At 40.9% G+C, this 24,226-nt stretch overlaps 1 protein-coding gene across 1 annotated transcript; it reads left to right on the top strand.

Annotated features, from left to right (window-relative positions):
* The first annotated feature begins 339 nt into the window (after positions 1–339).
* LOC126638690 (inter-alpha-trypsin inhibitor heavy chain H3-like) lies at positions 340–21,069 on the top strand. Its single transcript, XM_050312781.1, has 22 exons — positions 340–447; positions 4,320–4,343; positions 5,488–5,654; positions 6,402–6,506; positions 6,918–7,080; positions 7,684–7,794; positions 8,431–8,556; positions 9,121–9,237; positions 9,733–9,901; positions 10,217–10,342; positions 10,592–10,773; positions 11,561–11,746; positions 12,662–12,801; positions 13,150–13,304; positions 14,936–14,941; positions 15,700–15,726; positions 16,571–16,621; positions 17,016–17,129; positions 17,709–17,913; positions 18,977–19,149; positions 20,371–20,482; positions 20,582–21,069. Exons 1-22 carry the CDS (start codon positions 358–360, stop codon positions 20,709–20,711), a joined length of 2,679 nt encoding a protein of 892 aa, XP_050168738.1. The 5' UTR covers positions 340–357; the 3' UTR covers positions 20,712–21,069.
* The last annotated feature ends 3,157 nt before the right edge of the window (positions 21,070–24,226 follow it).

Raw genomic sequence — 24,226 nt, forward strand, 5'->3', positions numbered from 1 at the left:
TGTCACAGACGGCAGGTTCTGTCGTGGCTGCAGTAATTTGGGCCAGGAAAAGCCTTTAGGGAAGTATCAGAAAGATGACAGTTTTCCTTTGGCAAAGAAGCGAGTCTGCAGAAGAGATTAATCTCAGTTGCCCCTACAGTTATTAAGTAGAAGAGACATTGCTGAAATAGTCTGTAACAGATTTTGTAACAGTATTCTGTAGACTATGAAAATTAAAAAATCTGTGTTTGATTTTTCCTAAATGTCTAATGTTTAATCCCACTTTTCTCATTGAGTTATTTATTAACACTTGGTAAACAAAGCATTATATATATGTATGCACATCGTTCCAATTTGAACATTACTTTCTTTTCCAAAATGGAAAACAATCTATTGCTTTGTATTTTATTATTGATTCCCACCTTTGCATCATCAGACGTTTTGGTAACACATATCAGAAACATCAAGGTAAGTAAACAACCGCGTATGGAGCTCCCACTCCTCAGAGATTAATCTCTTGCAATTTATCAGCATTTATCAGAGAGTTCCTACAGTGCTGGCAGCAGGAGCTCTGTGTGGACACAAGATCAAACTTGGGACCCAGCACTGGTTGACCTCTAATCAGCCTTAATGTTCAATAAGCTCTGAAATTCTTCTACCTCTCTTTTTAAAAACATCCCTTTCTTCTGTTTTCTCTGTCAGCACCACATAATGGTAAAATGTTTTAGTGGTTTTCTATTTAAATGTGTAAAGCAATCAGCGCTTCCAGTGGGGAACTGACTTTAGTACCTTTTGCAATGCAAAATATCAGTGAAAAGATGCCTCCAAGAAGTAGAAAACAGAGATGGCATCATGGTATCAAGATAAATGTCCACTGTCCAAATGACATGGTAGGTTTTTTCTCAAAGGATTTGCATGTTAGCACAGCATGAAATATATCTCTTAAAAATATCTGTCCCTCAAGGGGGCCATTCTGGTTTTGATCGATCTCTGAGTAAAGCAGTGCTGCTTGATGCTTTGCTTAATTTTCTTTGGTTAAGTTGCTGCCCACTACTCCTCACCTCCATAAATTGTTTTCCTCTCTCTCTGTCCTTAAATACTCTGAAAAGTTACAGAGGGCAAATATCCTTAGGGAAGATTTTGAGTTACTGGGTAGGACAGGACAAAGCAAATTGGAGTTCATTTCTGTTGATTAGGTTATAGTCTTTGCCAACACTATTTCTTTGAAAATGAGGATAGTAACATGTCTAACTTTCAAAAATCAAAATGCAATTTAATGCTGCAAACTGGAAATGCCAGTGATTCTTATTATTTAAGCATTATGTAGCCAGATATAATGTAGCTTTTTCCTGCTGATTACCATAATACCTGTTGCTCTCGGTGTGTCTTGCAACTCTAAAGCCTTTCTAAGTGGAGAACTGCCAAAGCTCTGGGCAACGTTCCATCCATACATGCAGAATGCTATGGAAGTCAGTTGATTTTCCCAGTTTTGTTATATACTTTATGCAAATGTGTTGTGATTGAAATGGATGGGGTTGCTGTGTAGTGTGAAGGTCTCTGTCCCCATCTGTGTCCTGGCCCTAAGGAGTGTGCCAGCAGGGAGTGGTGGAGTGTGGTTGGAAGCCTGGCTGGCTGATGACCTGCAGGCTGCCAAAGCTGCTTTTAGAGCCACAGTCAGGTAAGCACAGTTGGCAGACCCAGTTCTTGTGAAAATTGAACAAAAATCCGAACCAAAGATCCCTGTGTGCACTGGCACACCTTGTTCCTGTGCATGCAGCTACAAAGGCTGGGAAAGATTTTCCCAGGTTGAAAACAACCTGTAGAACTCCATAATCAGAGCCTTTATGGCCCTCTCATTTTGGCAGCACTGGGACTCCTTCAGCTCACAGGTTTGGTTTGTGTAGATGAGCTGCATTGTGGTCTCTTCTCCGTGGCAGCCAAGTAGCATCCCTTGGGATGATGAAATCTTCAATGTTGCTGTACATTTGGAAATAATTTTCATGCCTTGTTTCTCCTGTGTAACACTTTGGGGTATATGCAAATACCTCATTCCCAGAGGTCACTTCAAGTTCACTGTGCACTCTTTGCTGAGTCTTTTAGTCACGCTGTGGTTCAGTTTTCCAAGCTGTACAATCAGGGCTTCTTTCAGCAAGTACTGTAATGGGAGCCCTCTTTTCCCTCTCTGTTTTGGGAGTTCAAATTTCTCTTTTCCTCTCTAATTTCTATAGATTTTTTGCACCTCTGTTTTTTGTTGTTGCCACACCAAAACAGTATTGAACAAAGGAAGAATTTGTTGCTGTTGCACAAGGGAAAAAAACCCAACATAAATTCTAATAATTGGTGCACCTGGCAAATATATAGAAATAGTAGAGAAACATTTTACCAAGTGATGATTATCCAAGGTAGAGGATATTAAAATCTCACTTTTGTCTAGAATTGCATCACCTTTTTGAGTGGCACACTATCACTTTCTACCCACACAGCCTAAAACGGCCTTGATGTTAGTGACATCTCAAGCTACATCCTAGTGAATCATTAAAAACTAAAACAAACAAACAAACAAAACCAGAACAAAATCACAGACTCAGTCCCCTCCCCTGTGCAAATCAGGGTCAGGTAGGGCAGGTAGCTGAGCTGAGCTGAGCTGGGTATCTCTACTGAAGATCAGCCCAAGTACGAAGTCAGAAATGCCTTTCACTGAGATCTTTCTGTAGTTTCTTTTTCAATGAAAATTGCAGAGTACCCCTCTAAAGATTTACAGAATCGAAACAGAACTCCTTCAAAACTACTGTCAAATACATGATCCTGATAAAGAATCTGAACAATCAGCAATCCTGTAAAACTTAAATGCAGGTAAAGCATCTTTTAATTTGGAGGCAGCAGTCAGAATTGCAGAATTTGTGACCAAAGAACACATTTTTGTGTGTGTTTTTTGTATCCTTAAACTGCTTTGTAATTCCACTGTGAGGAAAAGTTTGTACCAAGCAAACTGACATTTCAGTGATTTCCAGCTTTTCATTTCCCAAGGTTTGTGTTTTGTAAGGGTACAAATTTTCCCTCAGTTTGTGTTTTGTAAGGGGACATGGCAAGCTGTAGTGACAGCGTAGATACAGAAAAGATAATTTCACTTCTGGAAAGGACAGGTTTGAATTGGTGCACAGTCTACACAGGCATTAAAGAAATCCATGGAGGTTTGTGAAAGGGGAGCTGCATGCACAGAAATTATCTGGATGGCAATAACAGCTTGAAAGATGAACCTAGAGAAACGTGTCCAGATTTCTTGGCCAGACTCTTCGAGCAGTTGAGAAGCCTCCCCTCAAACCTTGCATTACCTAAGATTTAATAGTGTCTTGAAAGGAACTCCAAAATAGACAAAAAAATAACCCTCTGTGTCTCAGTTTCCAACCTGCAAAACCCCGAAGTGTGAAAGGTACCAAAAGCCTTAAATGTACCTGAGATGTGTATCTGACTTAGGACCTCATTAAATCCTTATCCCTCTGTTCCCTGGAGCAGCCAAATATTCCTGCACAAAATGTGACCCTCGAGGCTCTGGGAGCCAAGCCAGATAAGGGGTTTGCAGCAGAGCTGATGAGCAGAGTTACACAAGCTGTTACTGTGCCAGGAATCAGTCAGTTTATTTAGTGCCTGTCCTCTCTATCAGAAGAGAGGACGTGACATTTTTGTACAACTTCTGATATTGGCACCTACTCTGAGAGCAAACATGGCAAAAGAAATGTTCTGCATTTTTTGGTTGGTTGGTTGTTTTTCCCTCCATGCAGCCTTTCATAGTGACCACCTCTGCTCTTTGTAATCCTGCTGAGTTACCAAACTGGGTTTTTATGCTTTGATACAACCGCTTCCTTTACTTCCAAAGGAGAATAAGTTTGAAAAGAAAATATACGCTACAGGACCAAGATCCAGGAATTGCCAAGAAAAAGTTGTCACTCTGAGGAGAAGATATTCTAGTTTTACTTGATGTCACCACAGAGCCTCAAGGAGTCCTGTTAAGCAAATTTTAATGTATTTTTTAATCTCATTTTTTTGTCTCAGTGACACTTAATTAATGCACTGAACATTCTTTTCCTCTCTCTCTCCCCTCGTCTCTCAGGGGTCCATGACTGTTTTCAGCTGGAAGAAGACACTTTTTGTGTCACTTGAGCAAAATACAAAGCAAGCAATGTGCCTTACTTGCTCTTCCCTCTAATGCAGACCTTTTTGAGCCTTCCTTCTCCTGGACAACTTCTTTTGACTTGTGACAACTGCACAGGTGCTGAGTCATTTATTTCCAAGCGCAGCTTCCCAACCTCACTCATGATTTTTCCCGTTTTTTCTCTTCACAGAAGCGAAATGCTGAGAATGACTTGGTGAGTAAGACTTGTTTTGTCCAGGCTACCAAGACAGATTTATAGTGACAAGAAGATTCTTGCTGTGTTCACAAAATGTTTCTGTGAGTGAGCAAGCGGATATTTCTGAGTGGGTATGGCAGGGAAAAGCCCAGAGCTACCTGTTTTAGGCAAAGGGATGAACTAGACACTTCCTTTCCAAGCTCTGATGGAAACTCCTGGACAAGGAAAGAGAACAAACAAATGATTTGTAACGTCACTGTATTTGAATGAATAGCAAAGTTGTTTGAAATCACCTCTGTGTGTCTTAACAGACATCCATTCATTGTCAGTTTTATTTTTACTCTTGTTTTATATTGAAGTTATTGCTAAGGAAGCCAAGAGACCTCATGTCTGAGGCTGATTCCACTTGGCACCTGGATCCCCTTCAGCAATGTTTAAATGCTTGGATTGTTTGGACACCTTCTTAATCAATCAGCCAGAGATCAGTCCCACCATAAAAATTCCACAGTTCTTTCCAGTGCTGGCTCTGCTGCAAGAAGCAGACCTTGTTTAAGGAGCTGCCTAATGAATCACATCTGCTTTTACCTGTGCTTTCACATTGTCTCCAGCAACCTTATAGCTGAGCATTCAAAGAAAATCAGTATTGCTCTGCCCATTCCTTGTTTTAAAAAGAATGAGCTCCAGTTGTGAGGAAGTTGAGAATAACATAAAATGGAGTTTGGAGCCATCTGGAACTGTTTTCGTCTATTTTTAAACACTCCTGCTCTAGGAGTCATCCCTCCACTGATAATTACAGTCACTGATACAGGGAGGCAGCAGTAAATTGTTGTGCTCTTTGAGTAACCATAAAAAGTCACTCTCTCAGTAGAGAAAAAACCCAACATTTTTAATAACGGCAGTATCTTTGCTGTGGTGATAGTAATTTGTTAGAGAGGCTGTAGTTATAACTTGTAGTTAGAACTTGAATAGTGCCACGATGGCATTGTGGTAATATCCAAGGAAACACAGCTGTGCTCCAGTTCTCATGATTCCTGGTTTGCTTTGGAATGATCGATGTCCTGCCATGGTTTCCTTTCAAAAGTATGATGATGACTGATTAACACACACATCAGTGTAACAGCTGGTGCTCTTTTTTTCCCTTGTTTCATTTCTCAATCCACAGGTTGTCAATGGGATAGAAATCTATAGCATGAAGATTGATAGTAAAGTAACTTCCCGATTTGCCCACAATGTCATCACCAGTCGAGCTGTCAATCGTGGAAATGTGTCCAAAGAAGTCTTCTTTGATGTGGAGCTGCCTAAGACAGCCTTCATTACCAACTTCAGCATGTGTGTAATCTTTACAATATTGTTAGAGAAGACTAAATAGCTGTGCAAATTCAACTGGGAGAAACTGAACCCAACTGTTCATTGTTACTTTGCCATCTGACAGATTTTTAAATGCCTCCTGGGTAATTTTCTGGTACTGTTACCTTAACATGTAGGATACATGGAGAAAGGCAAACACTGATACATCTGTAGAAAAATTACTGATTTTCAATTATTTCTATTCATCATCATGAACCTTAGGGAAGGGGGCACCTTCCCTGGAGATCCATCCACCTTTTCAGAAATACTGCTTACTCTGGTGTTATCAAACCAGGAAAGTTCCATTACTTAATTTCCCAATGGCATTATAGCTTAATTTATCTCTTCATTTAAAAATCACATTTGAATGAAAGGCTTATATTTGAATAAATGCTCAGCTGTAGACAGTGACACTTGGACAGGTAATCTCATCCAGAGGGTTGGTTTGCCGTTAGATGAGACAGGATGGTGAAGCTGCTGAAATGTAGGGATATGGCAGGGGTAGGTTGTGCTGCCATCAGTCCAGCTTTAGATTCTCTGATGATACTGAGCACAGAGCTCTTCATTCCACCTCAATCCACTGGGGAGATTGGCTTCAGTGAAAGGGCTCCAATCTTGGCAACAGCAGCTCTCTGAAAGGGCTTGTTAGCAAACCAATCAATAAAGGGAGAATTCCTCTAGTAACTTTTCATGTATTGTTCAACTAAACTAGGACTTTTTCATCTGCAGGATAATTGATGGTGTCACTTATCCTGGAACTATAAAGGAAAAAGAAGCTGCAAAAAAGCAATATGAGAAGGCTGTTTCAAGAGGACAGACTGCTGGCCTTGTCAAGTAAGAATGATGTCTTGTGTGGCTTCCACACCACCATCCCACAGCAACTGTGAGATTGGAAATACTGTGTTCTGGCATGTTACTGACATTATGGGACCAAAGAACAATCATTAAATTAGTTATTGTAGCACGATAAAAAGGAAATACAACTTCTGACTACCCAGGCAGTATCTGCAATTATGGAAAGGCTATTTCTGCAACTTCCACTGATCTGTTCCTGAGATTAAACTTACTGGGAACTTGAATAAATTCTACAGTTTGAGTATGATTTTAGCAATATATCCTATTTAGAACAGGAAAAAAAATTCCTTCTTTGTTTTACTTCTTTTTGAAAATCATATACCACCAACCCAAACAATAAATATTGTGAAAGAGCATAAAGATACTCATTTTCCTACCCACTTAATACAGAGCTTCAGGAAGAAAAACAGAAAAATTCACTGTCTCAGTCAACGTTAAAGCAGCCAGTAAAGTCACTTTTGAACTCACATACGAGGAACTGCTGAAGCGACGCTTTGGAAAATACGAGATGTTCATCAAAGTCAAACCAAAGCAGCTTGTCAAAGATTTTGAGGTAAATGGCAAACTGATCAAATTTGACTGTAACTTAAGAGCTGATGACATTCTGTACATCTGTTAAAAATGGAATATCATGGTCATTCCCACTGGCTCACAGGTGAGCTAAAGGCCCAGGATAATATTTCTAATGAGTCACATGGGGAGTCCCCACCAGCAAAGCTTTAGTGCAGCTTCTATTTGTAAGCCTGACAAATGAGCTCATCCACTGAGCATTCCAAAAGAAAACATGTATGAAATCCTGAAAAACCTATTACAATGCCTTGGGGTAAAATGGAAGATTAATATCTTTTGCATATGCCTTTATAGCATAAAGTATACCTTTCTTACACCACCAAGAAACAACATCATCTTAAATCACAATGATGTATATATTGCATTCTAGAATATTACAGCTCTTGTGTGTTAAAACCAGTCTTTGATCTACACAAGTGTAGATTTGGACTGCCATTGTGAATTACAAAAGTAAATTTCTTTTGCTTTTATGAAAATGCCTCTCTCACATCTGTAGTTTCCTGCTGATCCTCCTGTAAATGGCTGTAGGTTAACCAAATGTACTGTGGGTTAATCAATGACAATGAATTTTCAATTAATATTTCAGATAGCAGTAAATATTTTTGAGCCCCAGGGTATCACCGAGCTGGAAGCAGAAGGAACATTCATCACCAATGAGCTACAAAATACCATTAAAAAAACTTTTTCGGAGAAAAAGGTACATTGACTACCGAGTTCCATAATTAACTTATTATGGCTGTAATTTGAAAATAGTAATGTCAGTGCTAGCAGTGGAAGTGAGAGGAGAAGAAATAGAGAAAATGCAGTAAAATAGAGAAAATGCAGTAAAGGCTTGTCTGTGCAAATGAGCTCTGAATTCCAAGGTAGCAAGTGGAAGGCCATCTCCACACAGTTCAGAGGCCATGTAGATGGTAGCAGGGTACTGCATCAAAACCAGTAAGCCTTGTCCCACAGCAGCATCTGGAAACCTGGATACCAGTGAGAGTAGCTCTCATACAAGAACTGAGTCAGTAACAAATAGTTTTCTCTTGTGTGGAGGTGGTAGAATTCCTAAAAACACAGACTGCCCAACTGGCTTATCAAAGGTGTCATTCAGTGTGGAGGGCTGACCCCAGGCAGACGGGGAAGCACATTGAGACAGTCCTAGATAGCAGCAATCATCTGCCACTTACCCACCAGTGAGTATATAAATGCAAATGAAACTAACAGCTAACCGGATAACCCAGGTTATTCTCTGTGAATATAAATATACTAGCTTTAAAAAATGCAAATGTGTTCTGTAGGAAATGTTCAGCTGTTAAGGTTCAGACCTAATGAAGGCTTTCCTTTGCAGGGGCACATCTCTTTCAAGCCAACTCTTGATCAGCAGCGAACCTGCGCAAGTTGCTCACAGTCTGCCTTGGATGGGGATTTTACTGTAAGATATGATGTGAAGAGAACAGCTCCAGATAATTTGCAGGTAAATTGAAATTCTCAACAGTTAAAGAGCCTGACTTGCATAGTAACAGTCAGGGAGCAGTGAGAGCCAACTGCTTCCTAAAGGACAGGGAGCTGAGTGTGACAGCACAGCTGATGGCACAGGGGCTTCACCAGCCATGAGCCCACTCCTTACAGTACCTGAGCAAGGCAGCCCCAGAGATGGCACTGAAATTCCACTGAGAGTGCAGGTCATCAGGCAGGTTTGTGGTGCTGAGCCCAAGGTCGAGGCAGGAAGTCAGTGTTCAGGGTGGGATCCAAACCAGCAGAGTCCCTGGCTAGGGACAGGTATGGCTGTTGTAGAGCTGGACACAGATGTTCTGACAGTGGAGCTCAGGCAGGGACTAAAGGCCCAGTTGTGTATTTAAATGACACTCCTGGGCCCCTGCACAGAGGTGAGACTGGCTGGGGCCATTAAAACCTTTTAGTTCACTCAGAGGCCAGATACTAAATGAGAGTAATATCTCCTTTATCTGTTTTATCTTTACAATATACCAACGTTTTTGGCAGAGTTGTGTTTGGGTTTTTTTAACATTTAATTTTTCAGATTGTCAATGGCTACTTCGTACACTTCTTTGCACCAACAAATCTTCCCAAGTTGCCCAAGAATATTATTTTTGTAATGGATACTAGTGGTTCAATGCATGGAAGAGCAATAGAACAGGTGAGTTATTACATTACTATAGAGTTTCAATGAAAGAGCTGGGAAAAAGTACTGGAAGGGACATGAGCTTTTCATAGTTAGGACTCCTCATTCTAAGCTAACACTCAGAATGTTCAGGTTTTGGTGTTGCATCAAAATATCCAGGCTTGCTTATGTATGAGCTTCTCCACCAACCTGTAGCTACCCATTTCCCATTTCCCATCACTTTCAATTTGCCACGCCAGCTTATCCCAGCGTAAGCAACGATCCATGACGGGAGACCTGATTTTCCTCTCAGCTACAAAGATGTACCAGGTGTTATTGCAGCTGACTGACTTCCCTGGAGTTACTCTGAAACCAGGACTGGCAAGAACACAGCAAGCTCAGGATTTTTGCACAACATACTATGTAGAAGTTAAAAATGCCCCAGTGCTGAGAGATTAAAATAATGTCAAATCTGTAAGCACCTATTTTGTTAAATGTTGAATTGTATATTTAAATCTCTTTGTCTTATAGACAAAAGAAGCACTTCTAAAAATCTTAGATGACATTAAAGAAGAAGACTTCTTCAATTTCATATTGTTCAATAGTGGTGTGTCGACCTGGAAAGAAACATTAATCAGGGCCACTCCTGAGAATTTGGATGAAGCAAGGAAGTTTGTTCGGAACATTTATGCTTCAAGCAGTAAGTACTTTACTGGACTTGGCAATTGCTCACTGTGTAAGTTAATTTATCTATTCATTCTGTGAACACAGTGCTACAGCTTTTTGGGTTTTTAGATTACTGATGAGACATTCCTGAAGTTGAATTTTACTCAGAACATGACATCCATTTCTGTGTTTCCAAAGTACAGGTACTTCTCTACCTAAACATCCCCCTGCTCATAAACCCAAATCTTTCATTTTCATGCTGTAATTAAATCTCTTCAGATCCCAGTGAAAAATGGGCCTTTATTTTGGCAGTCTCTGCTGAATCCAAATTTCTATGTCTACCCTGCAGTGACAAATTTACATGGTGGTTTGATGAAGGGAATTGATATTCTGAATGCTGCTCATGAAGGAAACCTTGTGCCCAAGAGAAGCGCTTCTATAATCATCATGTTAACAGATGGCCATCCAAACGTAGGTAAGTTTCTGTTGGATGCAATAATAAAGAGACTTAATTAACTAATAAAAAAATGCTAGTTAAAAACTGGCCTTCACCTTTGACTTCTTGATGTTTTCGTGATTTAAATGCTACTATACAGCATCATAATATTAAACCAAGTTTTTGATAATGCCTCCTAAGAAATCTGAACTTGACGAGTCACATTGAACTTTGTGATCATTTTATCTATTTCTGAAGACAACTCAAACGTTTCCTGGTTTGATGCAGGTGTATCAGATATTGAGACCATTGAGAGAGATGTAAAAAATGCTATTGGTGGAAAATACCCCTTATACAACCTGGGCTTTGGCTCTGGTGTTGACTACGGCTTCTTGGAGAGGATGGCGCTGGAGAATAAAGGATTGGCCCGGCGGATTTATCCTGACTCTGACGCAGCTTTACAGCTTCAAGTACAGTAATTACCACTGAAATTAGATGAGAAATGCATTAGTTCACATAACTATACAGTTGTTCTGATTTTCAAGCAATCAAAATCCCAGTGTGTAATCTGATACTGGGATACTCCAGAATCTGCTGTAATCAGAATATTGAAATCATAGACTAGTTTGAGTTGGAAGGGACCTTTAGTTGCATTCGATTTTCTCCTTCCCTCATATAAGCAGGAAGTGGAAGGACAGCAAAAGGGAGCTACTGTGGGCTATGGCTGCCCTACTTCTGAGGCATCCTAGAGTTGGTTTAGACATGAAAACAGGTAGAGGCCATACGGGGTTCACCATTTTACTTCTCACACTCCAGCAGCAGCCATTCAAAAAATTCACCAAAGAATTAGATACTGGATCTCATTTCAAGCTCTGCCAAAATCATGTATAATAAAAACTAGTCTCCACTGACTGTATTGTTACATCAGTGTCTGCAGGGAATAGATCTAGAGGCTTACCTCTGCCAAATACCAGGGATTCCTCTTGATTCATCATCCACAGCATGTTGTGCTCAGATATGTTTTTCTCTCTCTAAGCGAGACCGAGGAGTTGTATGTCCTTTCTCATTTCTCTTATTTGTAGATTTCTTTAGGCCTTGTGCTATGAGAGCCAACCAAATATTTCAATATTTCTTATAAAATACACTTGCAGTTTTCTTTGCCAAAATAGCAGGATGTTTCTGGTTACAATCTATCTATGACTTAAAGAAAACAACAATGGTTACATGTTTTCCTTTTTTTTTTTTTTTATCCTAAAGGGGTTTTATGATGAGGTGTCAAATCCCATGCTCACAGATGTGAAGTTAAACTACCCAGAAAATGAAATATCAGACCTGACTCTGAACAGCTTTAAGCATTTCTATGAGGGCTCTGAGATTGTGGTGGCCGGACGTTTTGTTGACAGCAACCAAAACCACCTGACTGTCGATGTGAGAGGGGAAGGTGTAAGTATGGATTTCTTTGACTTCTGTAAGATACACAAAACCTCTGAATGTTCAAAGCTGGCAATACTTAAACACTTACCATATTTATTGCTATTTCTTTACCTCAGTGACAGGAGGGGTTGCTGCACATGTGAGAACCACACAGTGCCAAAGTCATTGCTTTTACAATTGCAAATTACGACTTGGTGCAGTGTGGCTGGATTAGTTTTGCTAACAAATATATATAAATATGCTCGTTTTTATACATATCCTCATATATGCATAAATATATAAATACTGTATGTATTTAGTCTCTAAATATCCTACCTGGTTCTTTTGGGAGCCAAATTTTCAGTGTTCACAGCCAGTTCTCTTCAGGGGGTGAGGAAAACCAATGAATAAGCCAGCTGAATATTTAAAATATCTTCCCCTTACAATAGAACTCTACTTCTAATACCTCTCCACATCTGGATTCAGTAAAAATATTTACCCCTGATATTCAAGAAACAGAACATAAACATATTCTAGACCATGTTACCATAAATAATGGATTGCACATATACCCCATGGACTGTGGACTTTGGTGTACTTTAAATACAAATAATGTATTACTGTTAACTTACAACATGTCTGCTTGAGCATGTTCCTCTCTGAAATCAGCATCATAATCAAAGTTCATTAAATCCTGAATAGCCAAATTCTGATGAACAAAAACACCATGATGAATTTGGAAACTGTGTCATGTCCTCTGACCCTCACAGAAACAACGGGACAAAATTCCTGATACAGCACTGGCAATCTCCTGGGCGAGTGCTGGGTAGATCCAGCCTGGTTTTCAGTTTGATGAGGTTTTCAGGTGGGAAGGTCTGGATTTCTGGGAGGTTCTGGCAGTCCCTGGCTGCTTGTGATACAGAGAAGCTTCGTTCCTCCCAACAGGCTGAGGATGCCCTGTCATACACTGCCCAACAAGATGCTGAGCAAATGGCTCAAGCTTTCCAAGAACAAGGATACATATTTGGAGAGTACATTGAAAGGCTCTGGGCTTATCTTACCATTGAACAGCTCCTGGAAAGACGGTAATTATATCTGGAATAACAGCTCAGCTATGAACTCCTTCAGCCCCCTGACTCCTGCAGTTTCTAGGATGAAAATCAGTAAGGAAAATCCCCCAACCTATTCTCCTCCTGAGCCTCAGTATTCCTGTTTCAGGTTGCAAATGAAACAATTTTCAATTATTGCAAGTATAAAGCGTGGTTTTGCCTTTTTCTTGGCTAGCCAGTGGAATCACAAGTGCTTTTAGACTGTAACAAATGTGCCTTATTGATTAATTAGCTGCAGAGAAATGACTTCACTTTGAAGTAAAATATTGAATTTGGTGAGTAGTTCAGCAGTCACTGATGCTGAGAGTCTCTACCTGTGTTCAGTATTGCAGCTACAGGAGAAGAAAAGGCAAACCTTACAGCTGAAGCCCTGGCTCTCTCCCTAAAGTACAAGTTTGTAACACCCCTGACATCCATGGTGGTAACGAAACCAGAAGAAAATGACAGTGAAGATGTGATTGCTGATAAACCCACTGAAGGTATAAACATGTTCACAATTTTACTGCATTTGAGAAGCCAAGTGTTCCTTTGATGTTCTGCCAAAGAAAGGCTTTCATGTGGGCACAGTTTTAAACATGTATCTGAAAAATCTACTTTCCAAGCCTGGCAGTTGTGTTTATGCAAAATTACTTTTCATTGTAAATCTCACTTCTATCAAACCATCCTTCATTACTAAATCACACAGGCAAAGTACTATACATTTAAAATAAGTGTATTTTCAAACTAAATACATAAACTATTACAGAAAAAAAACCAAACCAAGAAGCATTTCTAATCTAATAATCCAGCTATATTAAGATGAGTTCACATCACTTTCTCCTTTATATTTCTACATACTTCAGCCTAGGGTAGTAGTAGTAGTAGTAACCTCTTTTCTGCATGAAAAAAGTGCTTAGTAACACACTGTGTTTTCACACAGTTCAGCCTCTCTGTCCATCAGTGGAACAAACACTCTGTGCCTCTGCAGCCAAGCCAGGCAGTGCTGTTTGCTCAGAGTGCCCCAAACTTCACCTCTAGGTATTGTTCCAGCCCCCCTCGTTCTACAGGGCTGACAGGGGCTTTGCAGTCTCCTCTGGCAACAACCTGTGGTTTTTTCCCCCTAAACTTTTACCTAGAGCCCCTAAAAGTTCTTGCAGGCTCTGTGTGGGCTCTCTGCTGCCTTCTAGGTGAAAAACTTCCTAATCCTCTGAATTTGGCATGAAAACTTAAGGCATTTTAGCATAACAGAGATACTTACAGGGGATTAGTGGGTTTTCCTTTCAGCTGGAATAAATCCTGAAGCCAATGAATTTTTAAGTGTCTTTCAACTGTGAATAATTCTTCAGGCATTCTGCTGATAAGTTTTTGCATTATTTTTCATAACCCTCATGATGGAATACTGACACAAACCCCCTCCATGTTTAATTTAACATCCAAGTCACTACACAACCCAGTGATTTAAAGCTTGCATCTGTCTTCCATGAGATGGAAAAGCCCAAACATCTGACAGAAGTGACATCCACTCCCTGATCTTCAGCTCTTTGCTTTTCCTTTCCAGGTACTTGTGGTACCTGGCTCCTTTTCGAACCTCTTTCCCAGAAAATCCTTTCTGCACATAGAAAGTACAGAGCAGAAATAGAAGAAAATACTCAAAGCATTGCTTCTGGAAAAGAAAATAAAATAATTGCACAGAGCCTGAAGTCTCAGATTCACAAACCAGATTACTGAATCATCCAGTCAGAATTAATAGAATCATTCAAATGCCTCAAAAATGGCAGAAGAGTAAAACCAATCAGGAACATTTTGCAGTATAAGCGTGGCATAACAATAAAACAGTTACAAATAAAGCCCTTCTCCCATGCATAATAAATTGCAGTTTTGCTGCCCCACATAAAAGCTTTTTACTTTCAGTGTGTTTCTGTTTGATCTACAAATATTAAGTTGTATCATTGGAAAGAAATGAAATTGCAAAATACTGAAAATACCTGGTTGAATTTTCAAACATTTTAAAATTTTTTTTCCTCTTAGAATATGTTTTAACAGGGTCAGAATCCCTCCTGTTTAATTATACAACTGAAACTGTAAATTTCTCTTTTTCTTCCTTTTACTCCTTACCTGCCCATGGTAACAGCTGAAGGTAAGTACATTTCTTATTAAATTTATGTCACATTTTTAACTGTTAGAGATGGATTTCCCACATCAGTTATTTGATCTAGGATGCCTTATTTTCATGAAGTTCTTACCAAATAAATCAAGATAGCATTATAAATAGATTTAAAACTTCTGAGATGGATAAATTTGTCGTGTTTTCAGTGTGGTTCCTCCTGTCTGTGATGATTCCAGCACCCCAGAATTCAGGCCCAGAACAAGCAACTGCTCTGCAGGGCTGGCACTGGGGGCTCCCAGGTCCCTGTGGGAGGCAATCCCAGACAAACATCTTTGTTCATGCTGTGATTGCCACTCCTTCAGAACAAAGCCCTGTCTTCAGACACCCCCACACAGCCTCAGGTGTAAAAAGAGCAGAAGGCTAGAAAAATGGGAAAGCAGGTGGGCAAATCCTCCTGACTGCCCTGCTGGGGAAGAGCAGCTCAGAGCAAGGTGGCCCAGAGGAGGCAGAGAGGAGCAGGCTGTGCCAGTGCCATCCAGAGCCAACCCCACACCTGTGCAGAAGGACCATTTCTGCTGAGAAGGAGGGTGTGCTTTCAGCCCTTCCACAGCACTTGCTTTGTAGCAGTACCAAATAAACTGGGTTGACTAAGTTTTTCCTTTGCAATAATTTAGAAAGTTACACATAATTACAAGATTTTTTTTTTGAGTTGGTTTTGGTGGAAGGAAGCGAGAAAGATTGGATTTTGTTCTTTGGAGCCTTAAAACAACATTTTGTTTCCTTCACAGCACTGACTTCTGTATCTTCTAGGCTGGGTAAGTCATTTACTTAAAGTTTCTGAATGGAGCAGGATCTGTCAACTGAAGTTACCAGAGAGCTGGAGACTGCCTTGTCTGGGGTTACAGCTGTATTTAATAAATACTGCCAAGTTCTGCTCCCTGCTAAAAACACACTTAAAGATGGAATAATAGAGGTGAAAAAGTTTCAGCTAAATAGTTTTTGAGGAGTAAATTCCAATTCATCCATCCACCATTTCTTCCTGAAAAGTGTTTCCCAAAAACAGAGGATGGATTTCAATTTGCATCTCCTTTGGAATGACATAAAGCAAGGGCCTGTGATGTCCAACATCCTGGTTAAATTAGTATCTTCAGTTCCTTGTGCAAAAAGCAACTGTTTAATTTGAGAGAGAGAAGCAGCAACTGACCCAGCTGGAAATGGGAGAGTTAGATTGACCTTTTCTCTCTGGGGATCAGTCTCAGTCTCTCTGTCTTGTTTTCTCAAGTTTTCATTGAGAGGACTTCATTCTGAAAAACAAATGTCAAAATGTCAGAAGTTTTCAGTGGATGATGTTGCATTGTCTTGCTGATGGCTTGATCCCAAAGTCTGAGATATTTGTGTCCTGCAGATACATTACCTGGGCTCTGGGGAGACCCTCAGAGCAATGTAGACAAGTGAGATCTGTCTCTATTGTGAAACTTTGCTTGATTCAAAAGCAGCACAAACTGTCATTCCATGGACTATGTGCTTTAAAAAGCAGGCTGGGATCAGTGATTTACCAAGCATATGAACCTCCTGACACCTTACACGTACCATGCAGAGAGCATGGACATTTTCCATTTCAATGTGAGTTTTCCTAACAAGTTTTTTTTCCTTCTGCAGGTTCACAAATACATGCAATACCTGTGTCACAACCCAGATGGTACACTAGTGGTGAGCAGTTTGAGTGGTGTCTGTTTAGAAGGAGAACAGAAGAGGGTTTTTAAGGCTAAATTACACAATTCTTATGAGTCTTTTTGATAATTCCATTCCACAAAAGCAGCCATTTTTCATTTTCAAAGGGCTAATATTTTAGTTTACTTTAAACATCTCTCAGTGTCTTTTAAAGATCAAATTGAAATTATTTGTGGTCATTTTCTCAGCCCTTCTTCCCATTGTTGGGCTTTGTGTTGTAACTGCCTGTTCTGTATTCAGGTCCCTTCCTGCTCTCAGTAATCCTCTCCTACAGCTTGTGCAGGGCCCAGTTCCACTGGCACAGTGTTAAATGCTCCTGTGGAGCTTTGTCCCTGTGTGTCACTGTCCAAACCCCAGTGATTTGCCTTTGCAGTTGATGGGGACCCCCATTTCATTATATCGGTGCCACAGAAAAGAGATGCCATCTGCTTCAACATCAATGGAAACCCGGGCACTGTCTTAAGTTTAATCAATGATCCAGTTACAGGTGAGTTTTAATTTTTTTTTTTTAAATACAGTAAATCAGGATACCTCTAACAAAATGTGCTGTGTGTAAAGGCTGTTTCTCTATAATGCATGAGTTTTTTTCCCACCAAAGTTAGTAAGAGTTCCTGTAGTTATGATAGGCTACCATTACATGACTGTTTTCACTTATTGGGGCAAAATGAACTTTTAAACTTTGTTTGAAAACCACTGTGAGGGTTGAGAGTAGTCATTTGTACCCAGTGAGTTGTGGTACGAGCAATAAAATAATCCTTAAGTTGCCAGTTCATGGAATATCTGGTAAAGAGAGACTGATGTCACACAGGCCATCTGTGCCCATCACAAACTCTTTGTGCTCTGGGAAATATTGAACTTTTCCCAAGAAAATGATTGTTGGCTTTGTGGAAATTCACAGAACAGCCCCCAGGGCTTTATTTTACTTTAGCACAAATATGCACAAGTAATTCTGATATATTTTTCAACTCATATTTAATTCTTTTGTCGCTAAATTTTCGAGACACTCTTTGACATCCGTTAATCAGGTCCTGTCTATAAAACAATACTTGCTTCCTTTCTATATTAGGCATCACAGTCAATGGAGAACTCATTGGTGATAAGAGAGCAAACAGTGATGCAAAGATCCAAAACTCATATTTTGGAAAACTTGGCATTGCAAATAAAGCCCTGGATCTCAAAGTGACAGTAACTCCTGAGAAGATCACAGTTCAGAATGGCAATGAGAAAACAGCTTTCACCTGGCTTGACTCAGTCACCTTGCAACAAGCAGGGTAAGGCTCCAAGAAAGGATATCAGGCTCTTGGGTTACTTTCTACACTTCTTTAAACATTGATCAATAACACACTTCTAAGATTTGTTGTCTGAATCTACAAAAGAAATTGATTCAGGCCCCGCTGGACTCTGCTCTCTGCTTTGTTGTGTAACTGCTGAATTATTCACAAATTCCTCTGCTTGGAATAACTAAGAGAAAATTTTTCCCTGATACTCTGTTACCATGACTGAGGCAAAACTGGATTTGGTCTCATGCTTAATGCAGCAGTGTCCTGCAAATACTGAAAGATTAACTTCAGACACTGTGTGTAATCTTCCAAAGGCATAATAATGCACCATAAACTCCAGTTTAAGAAATGGAAATGGTGGCATTATCAGAATAGGTACATTTTGCCCTGTCAGCAGGTCTATTTTTCATGGGATCTCTCTTACAGAATCATTTATACCTGTACAAAAGGAAGTTCAGAAAAGGAATGGGCAACATCTCCTCCTCCTGCCCTCTCCAGGCCTGGCACTGCAGCAGAGAGCAAAACTTATTCACACAGCATGCCTTTTTGGTTTTCTTAATTATGATGGAACGTGGATGATACCAGTAACACAATCAGAATCAAAACTTCTTTATCCTAGAGTTTGGGAGTTGACTTCTCTGGAAAACAAAAGGAAAAAGTGTCCTGTAGCATCCAGCCCAGGAAGGGATGGTTTTGTCAATAGAATTTGTATTACTGAGCATGAGGTGCTGTATCTACATATCACTGACCTGTCTGTGATTAATTGCCCTGTTAAAGGACAAGTTTTGGTACAAACATCTTACTGAAGAGTTTAAAGGCCAGGTAGCCTTTTCCAGTGTCATTTAATATAATTTTCTGAACACACATACGGAGACTCCACGGACCAAACCAGGCAGCAAACCCGCTCTTCTAAAAAACACCCAGCACTTTGTAAAGCCATGTTTATGTCTTGGATAGCTTTCTTCTTCTCACATTTCTTCTCCTTGCTGTTAACTCTGGGAAGCACAATGTCCTAACTCATATTCTCCCCCCCCCCTATTTTTTTTCCCCTCAGTTTAACTTTAATCATTAATAGAAAAAAAAATCTGGTGCTCTCAATGGGCAGTGGTGCCTCCTTTGTTGTTGTTTTGCACCAAGTATGGAAGAAACATCCCCTCCACCAAGATTTCCTAGGACTGTATACATTGGAAGAGGATAAACTGTCTGAACAGACCCATGGATTATTAGGTATGACTTCTTTTAGTGTTTCCACGCTGGTCCTTCCTTCTGAGGCTGCATAATTTGTAGACACAGCTTGTACTTAACCTTTCTGAACTGAGAGTGGAGGAAACTGAGATAACACTGATTGACAGTATTAAGATTTGTGACAAAATATTCTGGGCTCAGACTGTGTGAATTACCTTTTCACAAATTTCTCTGCTGATGGAATCACTGGCACTCATTGTCCTCACTGGCATCTTTTGACCTCTTTATCTTGCTAAGTCCCACCTACAGATTTTATTTTTTTATTTATTTACTGCACTATTCCTCCAGTCTCTTGGGTGGTTTTAACCTCTCTTTTTGTCTTACCACCCTTTGCCTAAACACAGGCACTCTGAAAAAATACTTGTTTGCCTGATCAAAATTTGCCAAGCCTCAGTTAGGGGATCCTTGTAAGAATAGAAATTGTTAAGGTATATCTTGATTTATTAGCATCTATTAAACCCACAAAATGCCTTGTATCATCCGAGGTTTCCCTCATGTTAGCCAACATTCTTTGTTCTAGTAGAAAGTGAAGTTGGTAATTCAGGGATGGAAAGTTTGATCCCATTTTCTGCCAGTGCAGTGGGATTGGTGGTGGGCATTCTCTGCTGTAGAAAACACAGAGAGCAGACATTTGCCTTCCAATTTTCCCTTACAATATCTGGTGAGGGCAGCAAACATTCCTCTTGGGTCAATAAGTTTACTCACTGTGGAAAATAATGAACTGCACCAGCCCAGAAATGGCAAAAGTGTGCAGAAGTTAATCCTGGCAGGAGCACAGGAGTTCCTTAGATGTCAGCCTTGTGCTGAGCACAATCACAGCCAGAGGTTTCAGAGATCAACACACACATTATTTGATTCCAAGAAAAGCTAAAAAGTTGGGGATATTGTCATAAATACAGGTGACTAGACAAGACACCAAGTGAGGGTATCTTGAAAGACATATAGAAAAGGCTAATTGTATTGAGCACTCAGAAGTTGGAACTTAAATCCAGATAATACAGATCCAATTCTGGATTGTAAATAGAAAATAATTCCATAGGCATATGTCCAACCTTACACAAAGCTTGGTGTTTGCTTATCCATTTTACCCCTGAAGGGACGTGGAAACCAGCATGGGGATGTAGAAATTCTGGCATTTCTGTTTGGTTTCTGTTTTAATGTGTGCAACATGCTTGAAATGTTAATTTTGGCTTCTATTTCTAGGACAATTTTTCCACCCCATTGACTTCACCATCCTAGAAATTCATCCTGGCTCTGATCCCAAGAAACCGGATGCCACAATGGTTGTTAAAAACAACGAGCTGATAGTAACGAGGTACAAAAGAATGAAGTCCTTAGCAAAGACTTAGGCAGGATTGCCTTGTCCATGTGCACTTCCTACCTTGGTGCTGCCATGGCTGTGTTTGCCTTGCAGGGGCTGGCAGAAGGATTACGGGAGAGATCCCAAGCACGGCGCTGACATTCCTTGCTGGTTTGTCCATGACAACGGAGCTGGGCTCATAGACGGGGCTCACACAGACTATGTCGTTCCCAGTCTGTTTTAAGCGGCTTCAACTTCCTCCAAATCCGTGGGTAGGCAGAATATTTGTCTGAAAGAACAGGATTTTTCAGTGTTTAAGAACTATTAAAAATCTGTAAGCATATCATGTTTGGCAAGGACGAGGTGAGATGGATTCTCATTCAATTTTGCTGTGCATTTGACCGACTCTGAAGTGCAGGGCAGCTGTTCCACCTCTGTGCACAGATATCCCTCATCCTCTGAAACCTCCTCTTTATTAGGCTCAAAATTCTGACTTAAAATGTTACTTTGTAAAACGTACCAGAAACCTTCTATCCGTGTTAAATCAACACCGGAGTGATTGCAATAAAAGCCTCCCTGAGCGCTCGGTGCAGGTCCTGTTACTCCAGCAGCCATGGATGTTCTCATTCCGGGTTCCCAAGGGCTCCAGCTGCGTTTCTCGATTGAGCACAAGAGGGCAGCTGACAGCCCAGCCCACATTTTGGGATAATTCCCCGGCCCTTGGAACCTCCCGACCACTCGAGTGCACGGTGCTGAGGGCTGGTGCCAGCACACGAGATGACTGTTGGCATCCAGGACTGCTGTGTTTTAGTAGTTTAATTTGAACCTAACTTTTGAATGCCCAAATCTTTATAAATTCATGAAACACCACAGTTGCAAGCAGCACTCACGTTTAAGTAATAACAGCTCTTTTGGACTGTATCTTTTTTGTGTAAAACCTCTCCCTCTGTTGCCATGACAGAATTTATAAACATATTCATAAGGGCAAGAAGTGTCCCATTTATTTATATACTCATTTTGTACTGCAAGCGATTGTAAGGTATTACTTCTAAAGGAAAAAAAAAAAAAAGGCTATTTCTTATTTACTTCAAGATTTCTTTTAATCAAATCAACCACACCAAGGTAAGTGTGGTCTCACATGGCAAAGCAGAAAATTTCCCCTATTGCTGTATGACAAGGAGAGAATGTCACTATGTGGAAAACTAGAATGCAGACACACCTGAGGGAAGAGGAGTGTAGTGGGAAAACAGAGATGACATGAGATGAGATGGGTTAAATTGAAAGAACAAAGGTAGAGGTGAACAAAAATTCAACAGAAGAATCAAAGAGGAAAAAAATAGATGAAAAATGTACTTACTGTTAGATTTATGGGAGATACAGGCCTTTTCCAGGAGCAAAATCTTTACTGAAAGCAAAAGTTTTATAGATGAAAAAAATTGGGAAGGGGAGAGGATGTCACAGTGGTCACATATCTCTGCCTGCTAAATTCAGACCAAAATGATGAAAGAAAACAATAGTTTGGACAGATAGTTGCAAAGTACTGAAAAGTGGGGAAGGCAGGGAGGATAACAGAAAGGAGGCAGAGACCAGAGCACTGGAATTAGTAAGGTTAAGTTTCCATGGTTCTAAACTTTAATTCTAAGGTAATTAATTAGATGGAATCAGGGCTGGTCCTGTACTCACCCCATTAACAGAATAAACCAGAGTAGGGCACAGCAGACCCTGACCTGCCTGGCTGGCAGAGTTTGGGCACAGGCAGTGCTGGGCTCTGAGCGTTCTGGTTTGATTAGTGGGGCTGAGGCAAAGCCCTGGAGGTGGCAGGAGCCTCAGCTGTGATGGAACTGGGAGCCAGGAGTTGACCTCAGGGGCTCTAGTCTGCTTCTGCATGGCTCCTGTTCAATAGGCACTCCAAGATTCCTGCAGGGTAGGAGATAACAGCAAATGGAGCTACAGGTCACACAGAGGACAGAGAGAAATAGCAGAGAGATGCTTTCAGTCAAATAAAACATTTACTCCTACTGCCAACAGGGACAATGCTGGTTGAAAGAGAAGTGTGAGAGGTATCTACTGTGACATGTGGATATATCTGTTAGTCTGCATTGGAATTAGACATTCCAATTAGAAATTTCCAATTAGAAATGCAAAATACTCATTATTGTGTCTGACTTCAGCTCCTTGAGCAAGGGAAGGGAATGTAGAAAATCAGAAGCCCATCAGAGCTCACTCTGGGCCTCAGAAAGGGCAGCAGGGGAGTGATTAAACATCAATTTAAAACACAATTCAAGTGAAGAAGAGTGGAACGGCACATACTTCTGGAATGGACGGCATACCTGGAGGGGGAAACAGCACTTTCAGGAATCTGGGAGCAGCAGTAGCCAGGCAGGGCAGCGACACCTGTGCTGCTGCAGGAGGCACAGACATCCCTGCGGGAACAGCCGCCAGCGCCTCTTGGACACACGGGAGGCGCCTGGCGCATCCAGACAAATCGGATCCAGCCCAGGAGACAGGGACAGCTCCGCAGGCAAGTCGTGGAAAGAGGGGGAAAAGATCCCAACTATGCAAAAAGCTGTGATGAGGAAAGCTGGCAGCTGATTTCCTCCCATCCGTCCGGGCTAGCAGGGTGTGCCGCTTGGCAGCCGAGGAGAACTGGCTGGGGACCGCCAGCACCGCGGGGCTGGGGCCGCTCTCGGGAATGCTCAGCACACGCTCCGGCCTCACCCGAGCAGGAGTGCCCGGGGAGAGCTGGCCCAGCCATGCCCCGCTGCTCCCCTCAGGGCTGCTCCTATCCCCGCACTTGGCAGGCAGGGCTGGAGAGGACACACCCAGGATGCACAGCACGAGATTCGAATCCCAAATTCAGTCACAATGCAAACAATCTTCTGCCTTTCAGATTGGGTAAGCCTGGTTCTGATGCAAGTGAGCAACCTGGCGTTTCCAGTTTCCAAATTCCCCATTGTTTGTCGTGTAATTTGTCCAGCAAAATTGGCACCTGCAAGTCTACATTTTAAAAAATAAGTCCAAGGAATCCAGATAAACATATCTTGGCATCATGCCTACACAGTTCTTCTATAAAAACAGCTTCTAATTACATAGCTTGTTTATTGACTTTGGCAAGAAATTGCTTCTCCTTTAGTACTTTGCTCTAAAATAATAAGGTTTTTCCAGTTCTATATTGTTGGCAGGATAGAAAGCAACTTCTGTTCAACTGTCTACAATGCTGGCATATTTATGGGTTCAAAGATACATAGGAACAAAAATTCCAAAACACAAAATAATTTTGGAATTAAAAGCTGTGAACCAGCTGAAGACTGAAAGCACAACTTGGATTCCCTGGGCAGAAGCTTCTGTGTGTGTGTTTACTCTGAAACGTTACCTCCATGCGTGGCAAATCAGGGTTGAGTCGTTCATTATTTGTGAAACATCTTCCAATGTTTGCAAAATGTTGTGTGAAATGGTGCCAAAAAGCTTTGGGGCTGAGATGCTGTCTTTTGCAACCAGGCAGAAGTCTCTTTTGCAGCCACTGAAGGGCTGTTTTGCAGGTGTTTTTAGAAGGGAACCTCAGAGACTTTGCAGCAGCGAACAGGACCACAGCCAGGGCAGGTTTGTGGTCCCATTTACTGCTGATTTCATCACATTTGAGCTGTCTCACAGAGTGACCTCCAAGAGCACCTTAATGCAGCAATAAAATAAACAATGAGAGAGGTGATAAACAAATACTGCCTTAAACTTCATACTCTATCCACAAACCACGTGGTTCAA

Source organism: Myiozetetes cayanensis, unplaced genomic scaffold, assembly GCF_022539395.1.
Source record: "Myiozetetes cayanensis isolate MyiCay16 unplaced genomic scaffold, myiCay2020 scf18, whole genome shotgun sequence".
NCBI lineage: Eukaryota > Metazoa > Chordata > Aves > Passeriformes > Tyrannidae > Myiozetetes > Myiozetetes cayanensis.